Here is a 17,366-nt window from a genome sequence, read left to right as displayed (position 1 = left end):
AGTCTAAGAGTCCTGAGTATATTGCTATTATTATCATATTACATAATTCTGTTCATCCCAGAATTAGAATAAGGATTCAATGGTATATGTTAAAGGCCTAGCAAAGTTCTTGGACCACAGTAAGATGTCAACAAATGGGAGTTTCCTTTCCTTTTCCACTTCAAAAATCCAGTTGAAATATAACTTTGTCTGTAAAGACTTTGAGGATCCTCTCCTGGCAGAGTAGCACAATTACTTCTTACATCTGTCTCTTCATTAGACAATGTACTCTTTGGGATTAGATAAGGCCATGTATTATTTGTACCTCTAGTTACATATGGTGCTTACTGCATAGATACTCAATGTTCAATAACAGTTTGCTGAATGCCTAGATAAAATGAATAAATAGATAAATCAATATCTGCCTACGAGACATCTCACTTCTTCCTTCCTCCAACATTTCCCTATTTCAAGGTGCCAAAAACTACACATCAACTTTTCCTGAAAACTGAATCTTCCTCTGTTCTCTACTCCAGAGAACGGTTCCATAGTTATCTCAATTTCCTAGGGAAGAGTGCTTGGTGTCTTCTATTTCCTCTTCCATTTAACTTGCTTCCTGCGATGTGCCATCACCACTTACCTTCTCTGCCCACAGTCACTATACCTATTCAGGTTTCATTATCTTTTATAAGGACAACAACAGTCATTCTACCTTTAACTCAGTCCTACACAAGAAGGCTTAAACTGATCTTAAGCTCTGGATGTGGACTTTTATCCTTGCCACTTCTTCACACCTAAGATTTATAAGATCTTTGAAGACATAATGAAATTGCTTTACTCATTTTTATAATCTCTATAGCCTAAAAGAATACTTTCAGATATCTCGAAGTAACATATATGAAAGCTCTTTATAATCTCCAAGGAATGAAACATATATACAATATTATGTGAGTTCTAAGTACTTCATAAAATTTTCTCATTTACTCTTCATAAGATCCTTAAAATGTAGGGGTTACTATCACTATTTCACAGATGAAGAGACTGAGATTGAGAAATTAAGTAACTTCCCCAAGGTGACACTGCAGAGAAGGGGCAAAATGGAATGTATACTCCAAAACCCTACTCTTAACCTCCATTCTACACTCTTTTCCTTTATAGAAGTTGCTCTCTAAATCTTTGAATTGAACTCACATTCTTTCTCTTTTTTGCAAATAAGAATAAGTACCTAAACTCTTTTCAAAGAAACCACTTGTTACTCAGTTTTATTTTCACTCATTTCTTTTGGCCCATGATCCTCTAATTACTTCTTCTCTTTCAATTATCTTTCAAGTAGTTCCCCAGGGGCCCCTTTCCCTCTGGCTATAAATTTTCTTTATCCTTTCACTTAACTTTATCCCCACCTATCTTCTATTTCCAGTTTCCATTTACTGACAAGTCTCAAAGGTAGCTTTACCTCCACTTCCAGCCACATAAGTCTAGAATCCCCTATAATCTTGTTCTAGTCGTTCTCTACTCTCCTAAAACCTCAACCCCAACCAAAAACTTTACAAATACTAAGATCAAAAGTTGTTTTGTAAGACTTAGAAGTGATGACAACCCCTCTTGCTATTTTAAACTCATCCACTCTGATTTCTGTGATTGCATGTGTCATTTTTTCTACATCTGAATTACAATTTCTCATTCCTATTGACTATGTTATTTATTTCCCTCAAGTTTTATTCTTCCATTCTTTACTCTTCTTTCTCTATCCTCTTCCCTTGGAGTTCTTATCTACCCCAAAGAGCTTCAGTCATTATCTCCAGTATGATGTCTTGTAACCCTGATATTTCTCAAGCTCTATGACTACCAGGAATAATCAAAATTCACTATCCTTCAAACATGCTTTCTGGTTTCTGAACTTTTACTTAATTACTTCTCTCTTATGATTTGCAACACCCTTCAGACTCTTTTTCTGCCTATCTGAATATGGATCAGCCTCCAAAGAACAATCCAAATTCCAGTTTTTCTGAAAAGCTTTCTCTGATTATAGTCTGAGAGGACCTTGTTCCTCTGAACTGTAAAAATATGTAGTTTTCAATTAATTTAGTTACTACAAATCTCCTTGCTATCAAATCTTGCATCTTAATAGCTCAAGATCTGTTATTTTACTTCACACATAATTATACTGTTATATCTTATCCCAATTAGACATTTAGCTCATGGAGAGTTATGACCAATGTTATACTTCTTTGTATTACTCATAAGTGCCAAACACAGTACTTGCACACAGTGAAAAGTGAATTAATGCTCACTGGTTTTTCTCTCACTGACACAGTAAATTCTAATTATCTCTTTATGGTAGTTCAAATTCATACAAACAATTGTTATTTGCTTAATAATTGTGAGGGTGTTAGGGAATAAACATGAATAAGACATGAAACCTGTCCTTAAGGAGGTTATAACCAAGCAAAGAATCAAACAGATGTATTAAAGTCTTGAAGCTATTGCAATAAGAGAAATAGAGTGCTATGTGATGATGAAGATATAAAGATTAATTGACTCTTTAAATACATATAGAAGAATTCACAGAAGGGGTGAGATGAGCTTGAAAGATGACATGAATTTGAAGGATAAATAATTTCCCAGATAAAATAAGGGGCAGTAAAATGTAAAAGAAGGATTGGACCCAGGCTAAGAAGAATCACACATATCATTGCTAAGGAGTTTGCACACTCAATTGTAAGATAAGGGGTTGGGAAACTACAAGCCACAGACCAAATCTGGCCTGAGGTCTGTTTTTGTATGGCTCATGAGCTAAGAATGGTTTTCATTTTTAAAGGATTGTTACACACACACATACACACAACAAAGACTCTATGTGACCAGCAAAGCCTAAAATACTTGTTTTCTGGCCCTTTACAGAAAAAGTTTACCAAGCCCCTACTATACATGGTTTGGAACCACTGCAGGGATGTAGGAAGTGATGCATTATATTCACATTGCTGTAGGACAACTATTCTGGCAGTTCTGTGTAAGATGAATGTAGAGAGAAGAGGAAATAGAAGGGTACACTACAACAGTAAACATGAGATGTGACAAGGGCCTAAATAAACTAAGACAGCATTGAGGAAATAACTGACAGGACTTTATAACTGTTTGATTGAGAGGAGTAAGTACGGAGAAGGAAGAAAGAAGCCGACAAGGTATTCAGCCAAGTGATCAGATGGATGTTGACACTATTAACAGAAACAGCAAATCAGTAGGAACAGGTTTATGAAATGAAACTAGTAAGTCCAACAGATCTGCTCAAAATCCAATTGGCAGCAACAGAAAGTCTACAGACAGGGTATAATATTATACATATAACAGGTACCGAGTGACTGGTGAATGGCTCAACAGGAAAAAACAATTTTACTAAGTTTTTTTGGGTTTATTCCCAAACCTCTGTTGTCCAATGTTCTTATATTGACTGATTCCAAATCCTACCTTTGAAGGTGGTGGTGCAGGCTTAGGAACCAGGTTCTTATAGACACTTGGGACTATGGTTGATGATTTGTTCCCATTTGAATGGTGAGATCCTGGTGAGGTGAATGCAGCAGAGAAGGCAGCAGCAGGATCCTCTTTGGAAACTTTTTTAATGACCAGCATCTTGGAGGGTTGCTTGGCACTAGGTGGGTTTTCTATGAAACAGAGAGAGAAAACAGTATCAATACTGTTGGATAACACTAAAAAGTTCCATATGTTGGCCTCCCACTCAAACAAAGAGCTAACAGTTGAAATTGAGGGAGAAAAATTTCCTGGTGTGCACTAACAGATGCTCTCAAAAGTGACACTACTCAGAATCTATAAGAAAGGCAGCAGCAGATGAAGCATTTGATATGAAACCCAGGAAGGCCCAAAGATGCAGACAATATCTAGTATATGGTGTGGTCAGTCAGGCATGAACCAAAAAGAATATGTGAGAGTAGCAGCATCATAAGGGACAGAGTAAGAAACTGGGGGAAGGAGTCTGCCCTGGGACCCTACGATGAGGCAAACTGGAGCAAAACTAAATAATATTAACAAAGGGGATAAAGTCACAGCAATCACCCTAGGCCCTATGACTCAATATTTAAACTCTAGTATTTAGTTGTGATGGTAAAGCCTTCTGAATAAGATGCTCAGCTACTAAATATGTCTAATGCAGTGACCAGGAGAGTTCAATTGGTACATGCTCAAGATCCCAATGTCAGAGATCAGGTTTGGTTTGAAATAGATTGACTGATCTCTGTTAATTTTTTAAAAGGCTAGTTTTTACCAACATACATATAAACATGTATATTATTGTTTTCTCTCTGTCCTATACAACAAGCATCATTTATAATTGCCAAAAAAATCCAACAATTGGAAAGTGTTAAACAAAATGGGACATTCACAGCATGTAGTATTATACAGCCTTTAAAAGCACACTTTTGAAGAACTATTTAATAACAACATAGAGGAATGCTTAGGATATACTGTTAGGTATGCCCGTCATATATTTATGAGAGAATTTAATTGTTATAAGTGAATTAGCAATGTTAGTTAAAAATTACTTTTTATGAGCTATATATCCTTCTTCCTTTACTTAAAATCCGCTTCCAAATTCAGGGCTCTACAAACTCTCAACTGTCTGTATTTTAACTCCACTACAGTGATTACATTTCAATGACATTTTAAGGGACAGAGAAAACTGCTATACTTCTATTCACTTACTGAATTACTGAGGAGCTATCAGGTATTAGTTAGCATGGGCAAATGAAAGAGATGAGAAAAAACAAGAGGTAATGAAGCAAAGAAAAAAAGATAATTTTTGCTCCTCCCCCTGGTAAGAAAAAATTCAAAGTAGTGCCTTTAAAATGCAAAATCTACCTACCCCACACTCCAGAAGGCATCCCAACAGGTCTGCATGGCTGATTCTGTTTGCCAGCTTCTGGATTCAAAGAAGGCTGGGGAAAAAAGGGATATTAATGGTTGATACAGAAAGCTAATCATCTTGGTAGTTTCTGCAAAGAAGTCATCACCATAGAACCCATCAGATAATTACTTATTAGCAGCCCTTACTAATTTAATGTTGTATTCAGAATCGTAACAAACAAATATGTAGACGCTGAAATGAAAAAATTAGTAAGTCTTAAAAGTCAGGCTCTCTTGGGTCTCAGGTTCCATTTCCTTTGATATAAGAATTTTATTTAGTTTTTGTAAATAAACAGACAAAAGGTGAAAGTTCCCACTTTCTTATCAGATATGTATGCCAAATAAGGAGGAACAGAAAGTCAAATGAGTAAGAATGTGGAACAACTTCCTCAGATATAAGGAGTATTTACTGCATTTCTGAGACTGCTTTAGAGCTGAGGTAGACCATGTGCCAAGGACTGTGCTAGGGATAAAAAGACAATTAAGAATAGCCCCTACCCTCACTAGGGTCACAGTCTCACTACAAAGATAAACTTGTAGACAAGTAAGTACAATAAAAAAGTTACAGGAGCTATGAAAAAATGCATGTTAGCGAAGGAGGAGTTAATGAGGAAGGAATGGTTAACACCACTTAAAAGAGGAGGTATTAGGAAAGGTTTTACTAAAGGTGATGATGGAGAAGAGTCCCCATGGATAAAAGCTATGATTGTTTTCCTGGGTTCTTAAATCACATTCTACCTAGGGTTCTCAGAGATACTGACGCTATTTTTTTTATCTTAACTCTTTCCACTGATTCTCAAAAACTTTCTAAAACTGTACAATATAATACAGACACAAAAAAACCGCACACATAACAAATGAATAGCTTAATGAATTAAAGGCAAATTTTTTTTTACCACCAGTTTAAGCAACAGAACACTGCCGTCCAATCCAGAAACACTGTACAAGTCACATTCTGATTTAAAAAACAAAACAAAACAAACACCTCCCTCCCCTCTAAGGAATAACCAAGATCCCGACTTATTCTGATCACTTCATTGCTTTTCCTTTTTCTTTTAATTTAGTTTTATTGAGATTGTTCACATACCATACAATTACCCAAAGAGCCAAAGTGCATAATCATTGCCCCTGGTACCATCACACAGCTGTGCATCCATCACCACAATTAATTTTCCTTCAATTTTTAGATAATTTTCATTACTCCAGAAAAGAAATAGACAAAAAAAAAAGAAAACTCAAATCCTCCCATACCCTTAACCACCTCCTTCCATTATCGACTCATAGTTTTGGTATAGTATATTTGTTACTGTTGATGAAAGAACGTTAAAATACTACTAACTATAGTACATCGTTTGCAATAGGCATATTTTTTTTCCCTATATACCCCTCTGTGATGGTTAGGTTCATGGGTCAACTTGGCCAGGTGATGGTATCCAGGTGTCTGGTCAATCAAGCACTGGCCTAACCATTGCTGCAAGGACGTTTGTGGCTGCTTAATAAACCAGAAGGCTGGTTTATTAAATCATCAGTCAACTGGCTGTAGCTGTGACTGATTACATCAGCTAAGGGCATGTCTTCCACAATGAGAGAATGCAGTCAGCTGGATTTAACTGGATCAGTTGAAGACTTTTAAGCAAGACAGATAGAGGACCTTCACTTCTTTGGCTAACCAGCGAAGCGTTTCCTGAGGAGTTCATCGAACATCTTCATTGGAGTTGCCAGTTTGCTGCCTGCCCTACGGAATTTGGACTTGTGCATCCCCACAGTTGCATGAGACAGTTTTATAAATCTTATATTTATAGATATCTCTTGTTGATTCTGTTTCCCTAGAGAACCTGAACTAATACACCCTCTATCATTAACTTCTAGTTATAAGGTCATACATTTGTTCTAGTTCATGAGAGATTTCTAATATTTGTGCAGTTAATCGTGGACACTGCCCACCACAAGATTCACTGTTGTATACATTCCCATCTTTCAACCTCCAACTTTCCTTCTGGTGACATACATGACTCTAAGCTTCCCTTTTCCACCATATTCACACAGCATTCAGCACTGTTAGTTATTCTCACAATAACATGCTACTGTCACCTCTGTTCATTTCCAAACACTTAAATTCAACCTAGTTGAACTTTCTGCTCATAATAAGCAACCGCTCCCCATTCTTTAGCCTCATTCTATATCCTGGTAACTTATATTTCATGTGTATGAGTTTACATATTATAATTAGTTTATATCAGTGAGACCCTGCAATATTTGTCCTTATGTTCCTGACTTATTTCACTCAATATAGTGCCCTCAAGGTTTCTTCATCAACCTGTTTTTTTTTAAGATGGTTTTGTTCACCCACCATACTTTCCGTCCTAAGTAAACAATCGATGGTTCCCTGTATAGTCACATATTTATGTATTCACCACCATCACCACTATCTATATAAGGACATCTCCATTTCTTCCACAAAGAAGGAGGAAGAGTCAAAGAAGGTACAGAGACGAAAGAAAAAGAAAACAAAAATGACAGCTAAAAAGCAACAAAAGTAAAGATAGAATTAAACTAAAGCAGAATAAAAGTCAGACATCACCAATGCCAAGAGTCCAATACCCCTCCCTTATGTCCCCCTCTTATATGCATTTAGCTTTGATATATTGCCTTTGTTACATTAAAGGAAGCATAATACAATGTTTCTGCTAACTATAGTGTCTAGTTTGCATTGGTTGTATTTTTTCCCCCAATACCACCCTATTTTTAACACCTTGCAATGTTGACACTCATTTGTTCTACCTCATGTAAAAACATATTTGTACATTTATCACAATTGTTGAGCACTGTAGGTTCCACTGAGTTATACAGTCCCAGTCTTTATATTTCCTCTTTCCTTCTGGTGTCCCACATGGTCCTAACCTTCCTGTTTCAACCATACTCACAGTCATCTTTGTTCAGTGTACATACATTATTGTGCTACCACCACTCAAAATTGTGCTCCAAACCTCTCACTCCTGTCTTTTCCTATCTGTCTGTAGTGGTCCCTTTAGTATTTCCTGTAGAGCAGGTATCTTGTTCACAAACTCTCTGTGTCTGTCTGTCTGGGAATATTTTAAACTCTCCCTCATTTTTGAAGGACAGCTTTGCTGGATATAGAATTCTTGGTTGGTAGTTCTTCTCCTTCAGTATCTTAAATATATCACCCCAATTCCTTCTTGCCTCAGTGGTTTCTACTGAGAAATCCGCACACAGTCTTATCAAGCTTACTTTGTATGTACGTGATGGATCGCTTTTCTCTTGCTGCTTTCAGGATTCTCTGTCTTTTAACATTTGATAATCTGGTGATCAAATATCTTGGTGTAGGTATATTCAGATCTATTCTGTTTGGGGTATGCTGCACTTCCTGGATTTGTAATTTTACGTCTTTCATAAGAGATGGAAATTTTCATTGATTGTTTCTTTATTATTGCTTCTGCCCCTTTTCCCTTCTCTTCTCCTTCTGGGACGCCCATGGCATGTACATTCATGCATTTCATTTTGTCATTCAATTCTCTGAGACGTTGCTCATATTTTCTCATTCTTTTCCCTATCTGTTCTTTTGTGTGTAGGATTTCATGTGTCTTGTTCTCCAGTTCCTGAATGTTTTCTTCTGCCTCTCGAGATCTGCTGTTGTATGTCTCCATTGTGTTTTTCATCTCTTGTGTTGTGCCTTTCATTTGCATATATTCTGCCAGTTGTTTTTTTTTAAACTTTCAATTTCTATCTTATGTTTGCCCAGTGTTTTCTTTATAACCTTCATCTCTTTTGCCATATTTTCTCTGAACTTGTTGATTTGGTTTTTGATTTGATTTAGCATTATTTCTCTGAAAATCTTTAATAGATTGTTTCATTAAAGTGAAACAATATCTCAACTGTACCTTGATTGAGGTGTAAATTTGTTTCTTTGACTGGGCCATATGATCGTTTCTCCTAGTGTAGATTGTAGTTTTCTGCTGTCTAGGCATCTGGTTTCCTTGGTTATCCCAATCAGATTCTCCCAGACCATAACAGGTTCAGATATCAGAATGGGGTTAGATTCAGTTTCAAGTCTCCCTATGGGTGTGTCTTAGAGATTGACAGACTTTCCTATGAGGTCTCTAGCTGCTTTGCTTTTCCTAACCTGCTCAGCAGGTGGCGCCGGTCAGCCTGTTGCTCCTGCCTGGTGTAAGGAGGTGTGGCCCCTTTAGTTTCTGTTTTGGCTGTTTTCCTTGAGGCTCTGGGGTCTGGTTCTGAAGGGAAGGCCAATAGTAGAGCTGGGCCCCATCTCCTTCCTCTTAGGGAAGATACACCCCCTAGGGAGTTATCATCTGCGTTTGAAAAACTCCTTTGTCTCTCTGACTGTTATTTCCACCCCTGAGTCAGAGAACTGAGAATTGAAAATGGCTGAGGTTCTCTCCACTGAGCCCCTCAGGTTGAGAGAGAGAAAAAGGGACAGAAAGCCCCCTTTCAGAGCCAGCCCACAGCCCCCCCGTTTCACTCTTTGGCCAGAGGTAACACCTGGTCTTCTGGGCTCCCTCTCCCGGGACAGATGAGTCTTCTGGTTCTTTAAAGTCAGTTGTCATTAGAAGCCCGTCTGCTTGTTAGGGGTTTGTAGCTTGTATTCAGCGGTCCACATTTGTTAATTAAAATCCCTGTTGGAGTGGGGCTGAACTATATTTGCTTGCTCAGAGAGTGCTGCTTTCTACCACAGTGAGGTTTTGCAGCTTAGCTTGCCATGAGGGGAAGGGGCTCCCGGCACAGTTCTGCAGTTTTTACTTAGATTTTATGCTGCGATCTCAGGCATTCCTTACAATCCAGGTTGGTGCACAATGCATGGACAGTCACGGTTGTCCCCCAGCAGCTATTCCAAATTATTTACTAGTTGTTTCTGGTTGTTTATTAGTTGCTCCAGGGGACTAACTAAATTACACTCCTCTCTATGCTGCCCTCTTGCCCCCTTCCTCTGTTGCTTTTCTTCTATCACCCAAGTGTATATCCCTCAAAACTACAGTTTTATTTTGTCTCTAAAAAAGTGTTTAAGTCTCTTAATCTACAGGTTACTTTTTTTTAAATCCTTACACATTATCTCTGGTTTTCCACAATCTGCGTTTTGTTGTTTGCATCAATAGTATAATTTAACCTCTTCCCTTGACCTCAACATTTCCTATAAATTAGATGGTAGTTCTGGAGGGATCCTTTTTTTTCCTTTTGGTAAGGCAGCTTCTTGGTGGTTTCATATTCTTCCACTAGGAAGTAATTAATGCCTAATTGTGCTTTTTGTGATGTTAGAAGACACTGAAATTTTAAAACTAATAACTCAATACAAAGTGCAAAAACAATGGTCTTCTAATTTTATCATTCCTTCTTTATTTATTTGCTAATCTAGTTTCATAAAAAGAAACTTCCTCTTATCTACTATTTGGTGACTCAGTGTTACAGTTTATATAGCAAAGGGAGTATATATGCTCCTTTCTTCCCCTTAATTTACTGATTTTCAAAATAGTGAATTGTTTCCCTATCATAATCCAAATGTGAGGTATCATTCTGAACTCAAAGATTTAATTGTATTTTATGTGATTCAATTCCTTGTAGTTATTATCCTTATTGATACAGAAATTGTCCTGTTTTGGCCAGTGGAAATTTCTTCAACTTGACTTTTGAATCCTTTCGATACAACTCTAGTTTTCTTTACTTCTTTGCTATCTAGTATGACAAAATATTCCAAGTTTATCCTTCTTGTAAATATCCTGTACAGAAATGAAATCAAGAATTTCTCTAAGAAGCCCTGATTTCTTTTAGTGAGAAATGGTATTTCGAGATCACGCTCTGGGCACTAGGGATGCTCATTGCTATTGGATTGGTAATTGTTTTTAGATTTTGTCAATGAATAGAATCTGGAAATACACACACACACAATACCTTTTCAAAAATAAAATACTTCATGACTTCATACTGACATTTCCAATTCAAATTGAGTAACTTGGAGTTTTTACTGAACATAATTTATCTTACATCTGTATTTCCTTTCTTCTACACTTAGAATCCTGACTCTTAAGGACTCAAAGGATAGAATATCAATTTCAATCATTTTATCCCATATTATACACAATAGCTTCAGAATAACAATACTAATACTACACCACCAATATGATTACTGAAAAGTTAACTTTTTCTGCATATGCTCTGTGGAGTATCCCATTTAAAAAAGTTATACTGCATCTACATTGTGAAAGCACACAGCTATTACATACTATACTCTCTCCCTTTTAACCTTCAATTAACCATATATTTAAACACTCACAACCATTACTTTTGTTGATATCTTTCTTAGTTTGGTTGCCTGAAGCTTGTTCTCTAGTTAGTTTGGTTGTCTGAAACTTGTTCTCTAGATACCTAGTACTTTACTCAGGAAAAGGTTTGGGAGTAACATTTCCTGAGTTCTTTCACACTGATGTTTGTCTGTGACCTTTATAACTGAAGATGAGTATGGCAGAGCATAAATTCCTTGGCTCACATTTTCTTTCTTTGCATATTGTAATTGTTACTCCACTACAAAATTGTTACCAAAGTCTAGTGATAACCTGATTTTCTTTCCCTTACAAGTCACTTGCTCTTTGTAAGGAATATCCAATGGATAATTTTGTACTTTCAAATCTTATACTATTTCAGGAAAAGTTTCTTGAATTACAGTTTTTAATATTTGAGTGGTTCCTTTGATTTTCTTTTTTGAAGATTCCTATTATACACATATTGGATCTTTTTTGCCAAGGTTCTAAACATTGCTTTTTCTCAAATCTTACTTTTAATCTATTTGTTTCTTACTCATTTAAAAAAATTCTCCACTTTTCCTTCTCCTCTCATAAGAAATTAGTGTTTATTCTCTCATGTTCCTTCCTTTTTGTTTAGTCTTCTTTACCTGAACTTTCATTCTTTTTCCTGAGTTGTAGCATCTTATTTATGAGCTTTTCTATTTCTGATTTACGTTGTTCTTTCAAGTCTTATACTGTTGTTGTTTTTTTTTTAAATGTTAGTTAGTAAAGTTTAAAAATAGTAGGTAACAGTTCTTATCTGTTTTGTGGTCTTGTCTTACTGGTGTACTCTGCATTGTCTGTAGGGATGTTATTCAATTCCTTATTCTCTTTCCTTAAAATAAGGTGGAAAGGGATGTGATCTTCATATTTTTATGTTATTCATTTATACCTTATCAGTTTTTGTGAATGAGGGTCAGGATAGCTTTTCTAACATCATGTTTTAGACCTGCCCCTTTTGTTGTTTTCAAGGAGTGTTAAAAAATATGGTGACTGTTTTCCTCCCTGATTTTTATCTGAACTATCTCTTTCTTTTGTCTCTATTGTCTCTGTTCCTGTGCAGCTCAATCTGGATTTTGTTTCAAATGGTTTGTCCTCAGTGTGGGGCTTTGTTCTGGAAGGGAATGATGGCTGGTTAGTATGAACAACCATAGGGCCCTATGCCAGTTATCAATTTATTGCCTCCTTTATTACCTCCAAATCCATTCTTTCCCCTGCTCCATAGAAATGATCTGGACACTTAAAAATTTTTCTTTTGCCAGTTGGCACTTTAACCTTTGTCAGTAGAGGGCACTGCAGAGGCTTTGCTTCCTGTTCCAGTGTGCTGTTTAGCAGGCTCTGTAGGGCCCAGTTCCTGCAAAGCCAGCTCCTTTAGTGCAAGTGAGCTCTATGGCCAGCAGCTTTCTCCAGAGCCTCACTCAAGTGGTTTGTAGCAGTGAACACTTCCCATGAGTAGTTTTCCTAAGGAACCCTAGAGGGTGTTTTTCTGGCAAGTACCAGAAGGCAGATTTCTGGTACTACAGTGACTGCTCTGCCATTCAGTGAGCCACAGCCTAGCCCTCTCCAATAAGGTCTGCACCTCAGCCCTGGGGTCATGGAGGGAGAAGGGGAGATAAGGGATACTTCCTGGTCTCTCTAACTTAGCCCTAGGGATAATATCTGCTATTTCTTATAATATCTGCTATTTCTATACTCTTTAAAGTTCACTTTACTTCTTACTAACCAATCTCTCTTTACCCCAATCCTGTTAATAAGTTAATAAATCTTTATATTAACTTTCCCTGTTCAAACAGTAGGTTTCTCTATCCTGATTAATCCAATCAGACCCTTCACATCTTACCCCAGAATCTCTATATTAACTAGCTATTGGATTATGGAAAACAACTTCCAACTTCTAGCTGCTATTTTCAAATGTGCCCCCCCAAGCTTTCCAAAATAAACTTTGGCTACTTTGGGATTCTTGGGGCTGTCAAGACGCCCTTTTGCTTCCCTTTGATTTCTCCTCCACAAATGCTAACTACCCAGGTCCTGTAGCTATTGGTGGTTCCTCCCTACTGGCTATTTTGGGGGTTGTTGGGACAACTTGCTTCATTTTGTTGTAGAGGTTGCTTATAGGTTTTGGCTCCTCAATCCTAGTTGCTCTTTTTCTTATTAACTTTTTATTTTGACAAAATTTCAGAGTTAGGAAAAAGCCACAAATTAGTACAAAAGAATATCCATATATCCTTCATCTAGATTCTCATGCTAATGTTTTACCACATCTTCTTCACCTTTCTCTCCAAATATATTTTTTTCTAAACTATTTTTGAGTATAAGCATACATGTTTTATTATGCTTCACAGATGGTGCTTTTTTTCTTTTTTTTAACAAATTGAAGGTTTGTGGCAACCTTACATCGAGCAAGTCTATTGGCACCGTTTTTTCAACAGCATTGTGCTCACTTCATATCTATGTCACATTTTGGTAATCCTTGCAATACTGCATCTGTTATGGTGACCTGTGATCAGTGATCTCTGATGTCACTATTGGAATTGTTTTGGGGTACCACGAACTATCCATATAAGATGGCAAACTTAAATGTTCTGACTATTCCACCAACCAGCCATTCCCAGTCTCTCTCCCTCTCCCCGGGCCTCCCTATTCCCTGAGACACAACAATATTGAAATTAGGCCAATTAATAACCCTACGATGGCCTCTTAAGTGTTCAAGTGAAAAGAAGAGTCAAATGTCTCTCATTTTAAATCAAACGCTAGAAATGATTAGGATTAGTGAGGAAGGCATGTTGAAAGCTGATACAGGCCAAAAGCTAGGCCTGTTGTTTCAAACACACAGCTAAGCTGTGAATACAAAGGAAATGTTCTTGAAGGAAATTAAAAGTGCTACTCCAATGAACACACAAATGCAAGAAAGCTTCATTGCTGATATAAAATTTCAGTGGTATGGGTAGAAGATCACACCAGCCATAACATTCCCTTAAGCCAAAGCCTAATCCAGAGAAAGGCCCTAACTCTCCTCAGTTGTATAAAAGTTGGGAGTGTTGAGGAAACTGCAAAAGAAAAGTGTGAAGCTAGCAGAGGTTGGCTCATGAGGTTTAAGGAAAGAACCTGTCGCCAGAACATACAAGTGCAAGGTGAATTGGCAAGTGTTAATGTAGAAGCTGCGGCAGGTTATCCAGAAGATCTAGCTAAGAGAATTGTAGCTGGTGACTTTAGGTTGAAGCCCATTCTCATTTGCCATTCTGAAAATCCCAGGGCCCTTAAGAATTATGCTAAATGTACTTTGCCTGTGCTCTATAAATGGAAAAACAAAGCCTGGATGATAGCACATCTGTTTACAAAATGGTTTAGTGAATATTTTAAGCACGCTGTTGAAAAAAAAATTCCTTTCAAAATATCACTGCTCATTGACAATGCACCTGTCACCCAAGAGCTCTGGCAAAGACGTACAATGAGATTCATGTGGTTTTTCATGCCTGGTAAGAGTCATTTCTCTTATTATTTAATAAATAAATTTCATAAGGCTATAGCTGCCATAGATAGTGATTCTTCTAATGGATCTGGGCAGAGTAAACTGAAAACCTTCTGAGAGGATTCACCATTCTAGATGCCATTAAGAACACTTGTGATTCACGGAAGGAGGGTGTGCCAGTTGGAAGGTATTATGTCCCCCAAAATGCCATTATGTTTGATGCAGTCTTGTGTGGGCAGAAAACGTATTGGTGTTGATTGGGTTGGAGACTTTTGATTGGATATTTCTGTGGAGATACGATCATTCAACTATGGGAGAGCTCTTTCATTGGATAATTTCCATGGAGGTGTAGCTCCGCCCATTTAGCATAGGCCTTGATTAGTTTACTGGAGCACGATATAAGCTCAGACAGAAGGAGAAAGCTTTGCTACAGCCAAGAGGGACACTTTGAAGACTGTACAGAGTAGCTGCAGATGAGAGACAATTTGAAGATGGCCATTGAAAGCAGACTCTTGCTACAGAGAGGCTAAGAGAGGATAAATGCCCCAAGAGCAACTGAGAGTGACATTCTGAAGAGGAGCTGTGGCCTAGAGAGGAACATCCTGGGAGAAAGCCATTTTGAAACCAGAACTTGGAGCAGATGCCAGCCACGTGCCTTCTCAGCCAACAGAGGTTTTCCAGATGCCATTGGCCTTCCTCCTGTGAAGGTACGCAATTGTTGATGTATTATCTTGGACACTTTATGGCCTTAATACTGTAACCGTGTAACCAAATAAAACCCGTTTTATAAAAGCCAGTCCATTTCTGGTGTTTTGCATTCCAGCAGCATTAGCAAACTAGAACAAGGGTAAAATATCAACATTCACAGGAATTTGGAAGAAGTTGATTCCAACCCTCATGGATGACTCTGAGGGGTTCAAGACTTCAGTGAGGAAGTAACTGCAGATGTGGTGGAAATGTCAGGAGAACTAGAATTAGAAGTGGAATCTGAGGATGTGACTGAATTGCTGCAACCTCATGATAAAACTTGAGATGAGGAGTTGCTTCTATGGATGAGCAATAAAAGTGGTTTCTTGAGATGGAATCTACTCCTGGTGAAGATGTTGTGAACATTGATGAAATGACAAACAAAGGATTTAGATATTAGAATATTTATAAACTTTGTTGATAAAGCAGCGGCAGGATTTGAGAGGACTGACTACAATTTTGAAAGAAGTTCAGTGGGGGAAATGCTATCAAACAGCATCACATGCTACAGAAAAATCTTTCATGAAAGGAAGTCAATCAATGCGGCAAACTGCACTGTTGTCTTACTTTAAGAAATTGCCACAGTCACCCCAACTTTCAGCAACCACTCCCTTATCAATCAGTGGCCCTTGACATCAAGGCAAGACCCACCATCAGCAAAAAGATTATGACCCAATGAAGGCTAAGATGATGATGAGCATTTTTCAGCAATAAAATACTTTTCAATTAAGGTATGCACATTGTTTTTTTAGACATAAAGCTACTGCAAACTTAAGAGGCTACAGTACAGTGCAAACATAACTTTTATATGCACGGGGAACCAAAAAATTTGTGTGACTCGCTTTATTGCAATATTTGCTTTATTGCGGTGGCCTGTAAAGAAACCCACAATTTTTCTGAGGTATTGCCTGTTAAGTTGAAGGACTTGATGCCCATTTACCCCTAAATACTTCCTTATGTGTTTCCTTAAAAGAAGAACATTCTTTTATATAGCCACAACACAATTATAAAAATTAGGAAATTAGCATCAATACAATACTACTATCTAACCTACAATTCTTCTTCAAATTTCACCAACTGTCCTACAGATGTCTCTCATAGCAAAAGAAAGTTTAAATTGATTTCCCCTCATCCATATACAATCTAGGTTCACATATTGCCTTTAGCTGTCTTATTTCTTGAGTCTTCTTTAATCTAAAACTTTTTTTTTCTTTATAATCTTGATAATTTTGTAGAATCTTTTGTAACTCTTTTGTAGAAACCTCAATTTGAGTTTGTCTAATGTTTCTTCATGATTAGACAAAGACTATGCATTTTTTGTGCTTGTCTTTGTAATATGATTTTTATTCTAGTAACATATATGCAACTCAATGGGTCCTATTTTCACCACTTTCAAGTTAAACAATCAAAGTGACAATATTTTCGTAAGATTCGTGAAGTCTCCTCATCCTTCCTTCACTGATTTTTCCTTAGAGTGTGGGGAAGGGGGTGGGATTCAAATTTCGGAGACAGGCTCCCTATTGTCTACTCTGGAAAGTACTGTTCTGAATTTGTTTATATTAGAGGTGAGATCCCATCGTTTTACACTTACTTCCTTATGTCTGTGTCTTCCAACTAGACTATAAACTCTAACCCTGATGCCATGGCCACACGACTACTACATGAACTTCCACACACACCCCTCCTCAGGTACAGACACCCCTGAATTCATCTGCATGAAGAGCAAGGCTATGGATTTTTGGCAGGAATATCACAGAAGTGATATTGTATCCTTCTCATTGCATTTTATCAGGAGGCTTATGATATCAATTTGTCTCATTACTAGTGACAACCTTTTTTTCTTTTAAGAAAATTTACATAGAACGAAATCCACAAATACTAAGAACACCATTCCATGAATTTTGGAAAAAAGAGCTCTTCCACCAACCAGAAAATTCCCTCATGCCCTT

General features: G+C 37.4%; 1 protein-coding gene across 8 annotated transcripts in view; it reads right to left on the bottom strand.

The window, feature by feature from the left end:
- The window catches only part of LOC119527397 (coiled-coil domain-containing protein 17-like), an 87,220-nt gene that overhangs the window by 14,516 nt on the left and 55,338 nt on the right, over positions 1 to 17,366 (bottom strand). For all 8 annotated transcript variants that reach the window (XR_005215375.1, XR_005215376.1, XM_037827351.1 and 5 more), the window contains 2 exons: positions 4,853 to 4,925; positions 3,445 to 3,638 (listed from right to left, as the gene is read on the bottom strand). Coding sequence is in view for 6 of the 8 variants with exons in the window: in XM_037827351.1 (XP_037683279.1) it covers positions 3,445 to 3,638; positions 4,853 to 4,925 (267 nt within the window). In the remaining 2 variants the exon portion in view is untranslated. The remainder of the gene's footprint in view (positions 1 to 3,444; positions 3,639 to 4,852; positions 4,926 to 17,366) is intronic.

This window comes from Choloepus didactylus, chromosome 2, assembly GCF_015220235.1.
Source record: "Choloepus didactylus isolate mChoDid1 chromosome 2, mChoDid1.pri, whole genome shotgun sequence".
Taxonomy (NCBI): Eukaryota; Metazoa; Chordata; class Mammalia; order Pilosa; family Megalonychidae; genus Choloepus; species Choloepus didactylus.
Note: the sequence above shows the minus strand (reverse complement) of the source record. Positions and strands in the feature narration are given on the sequence as shown.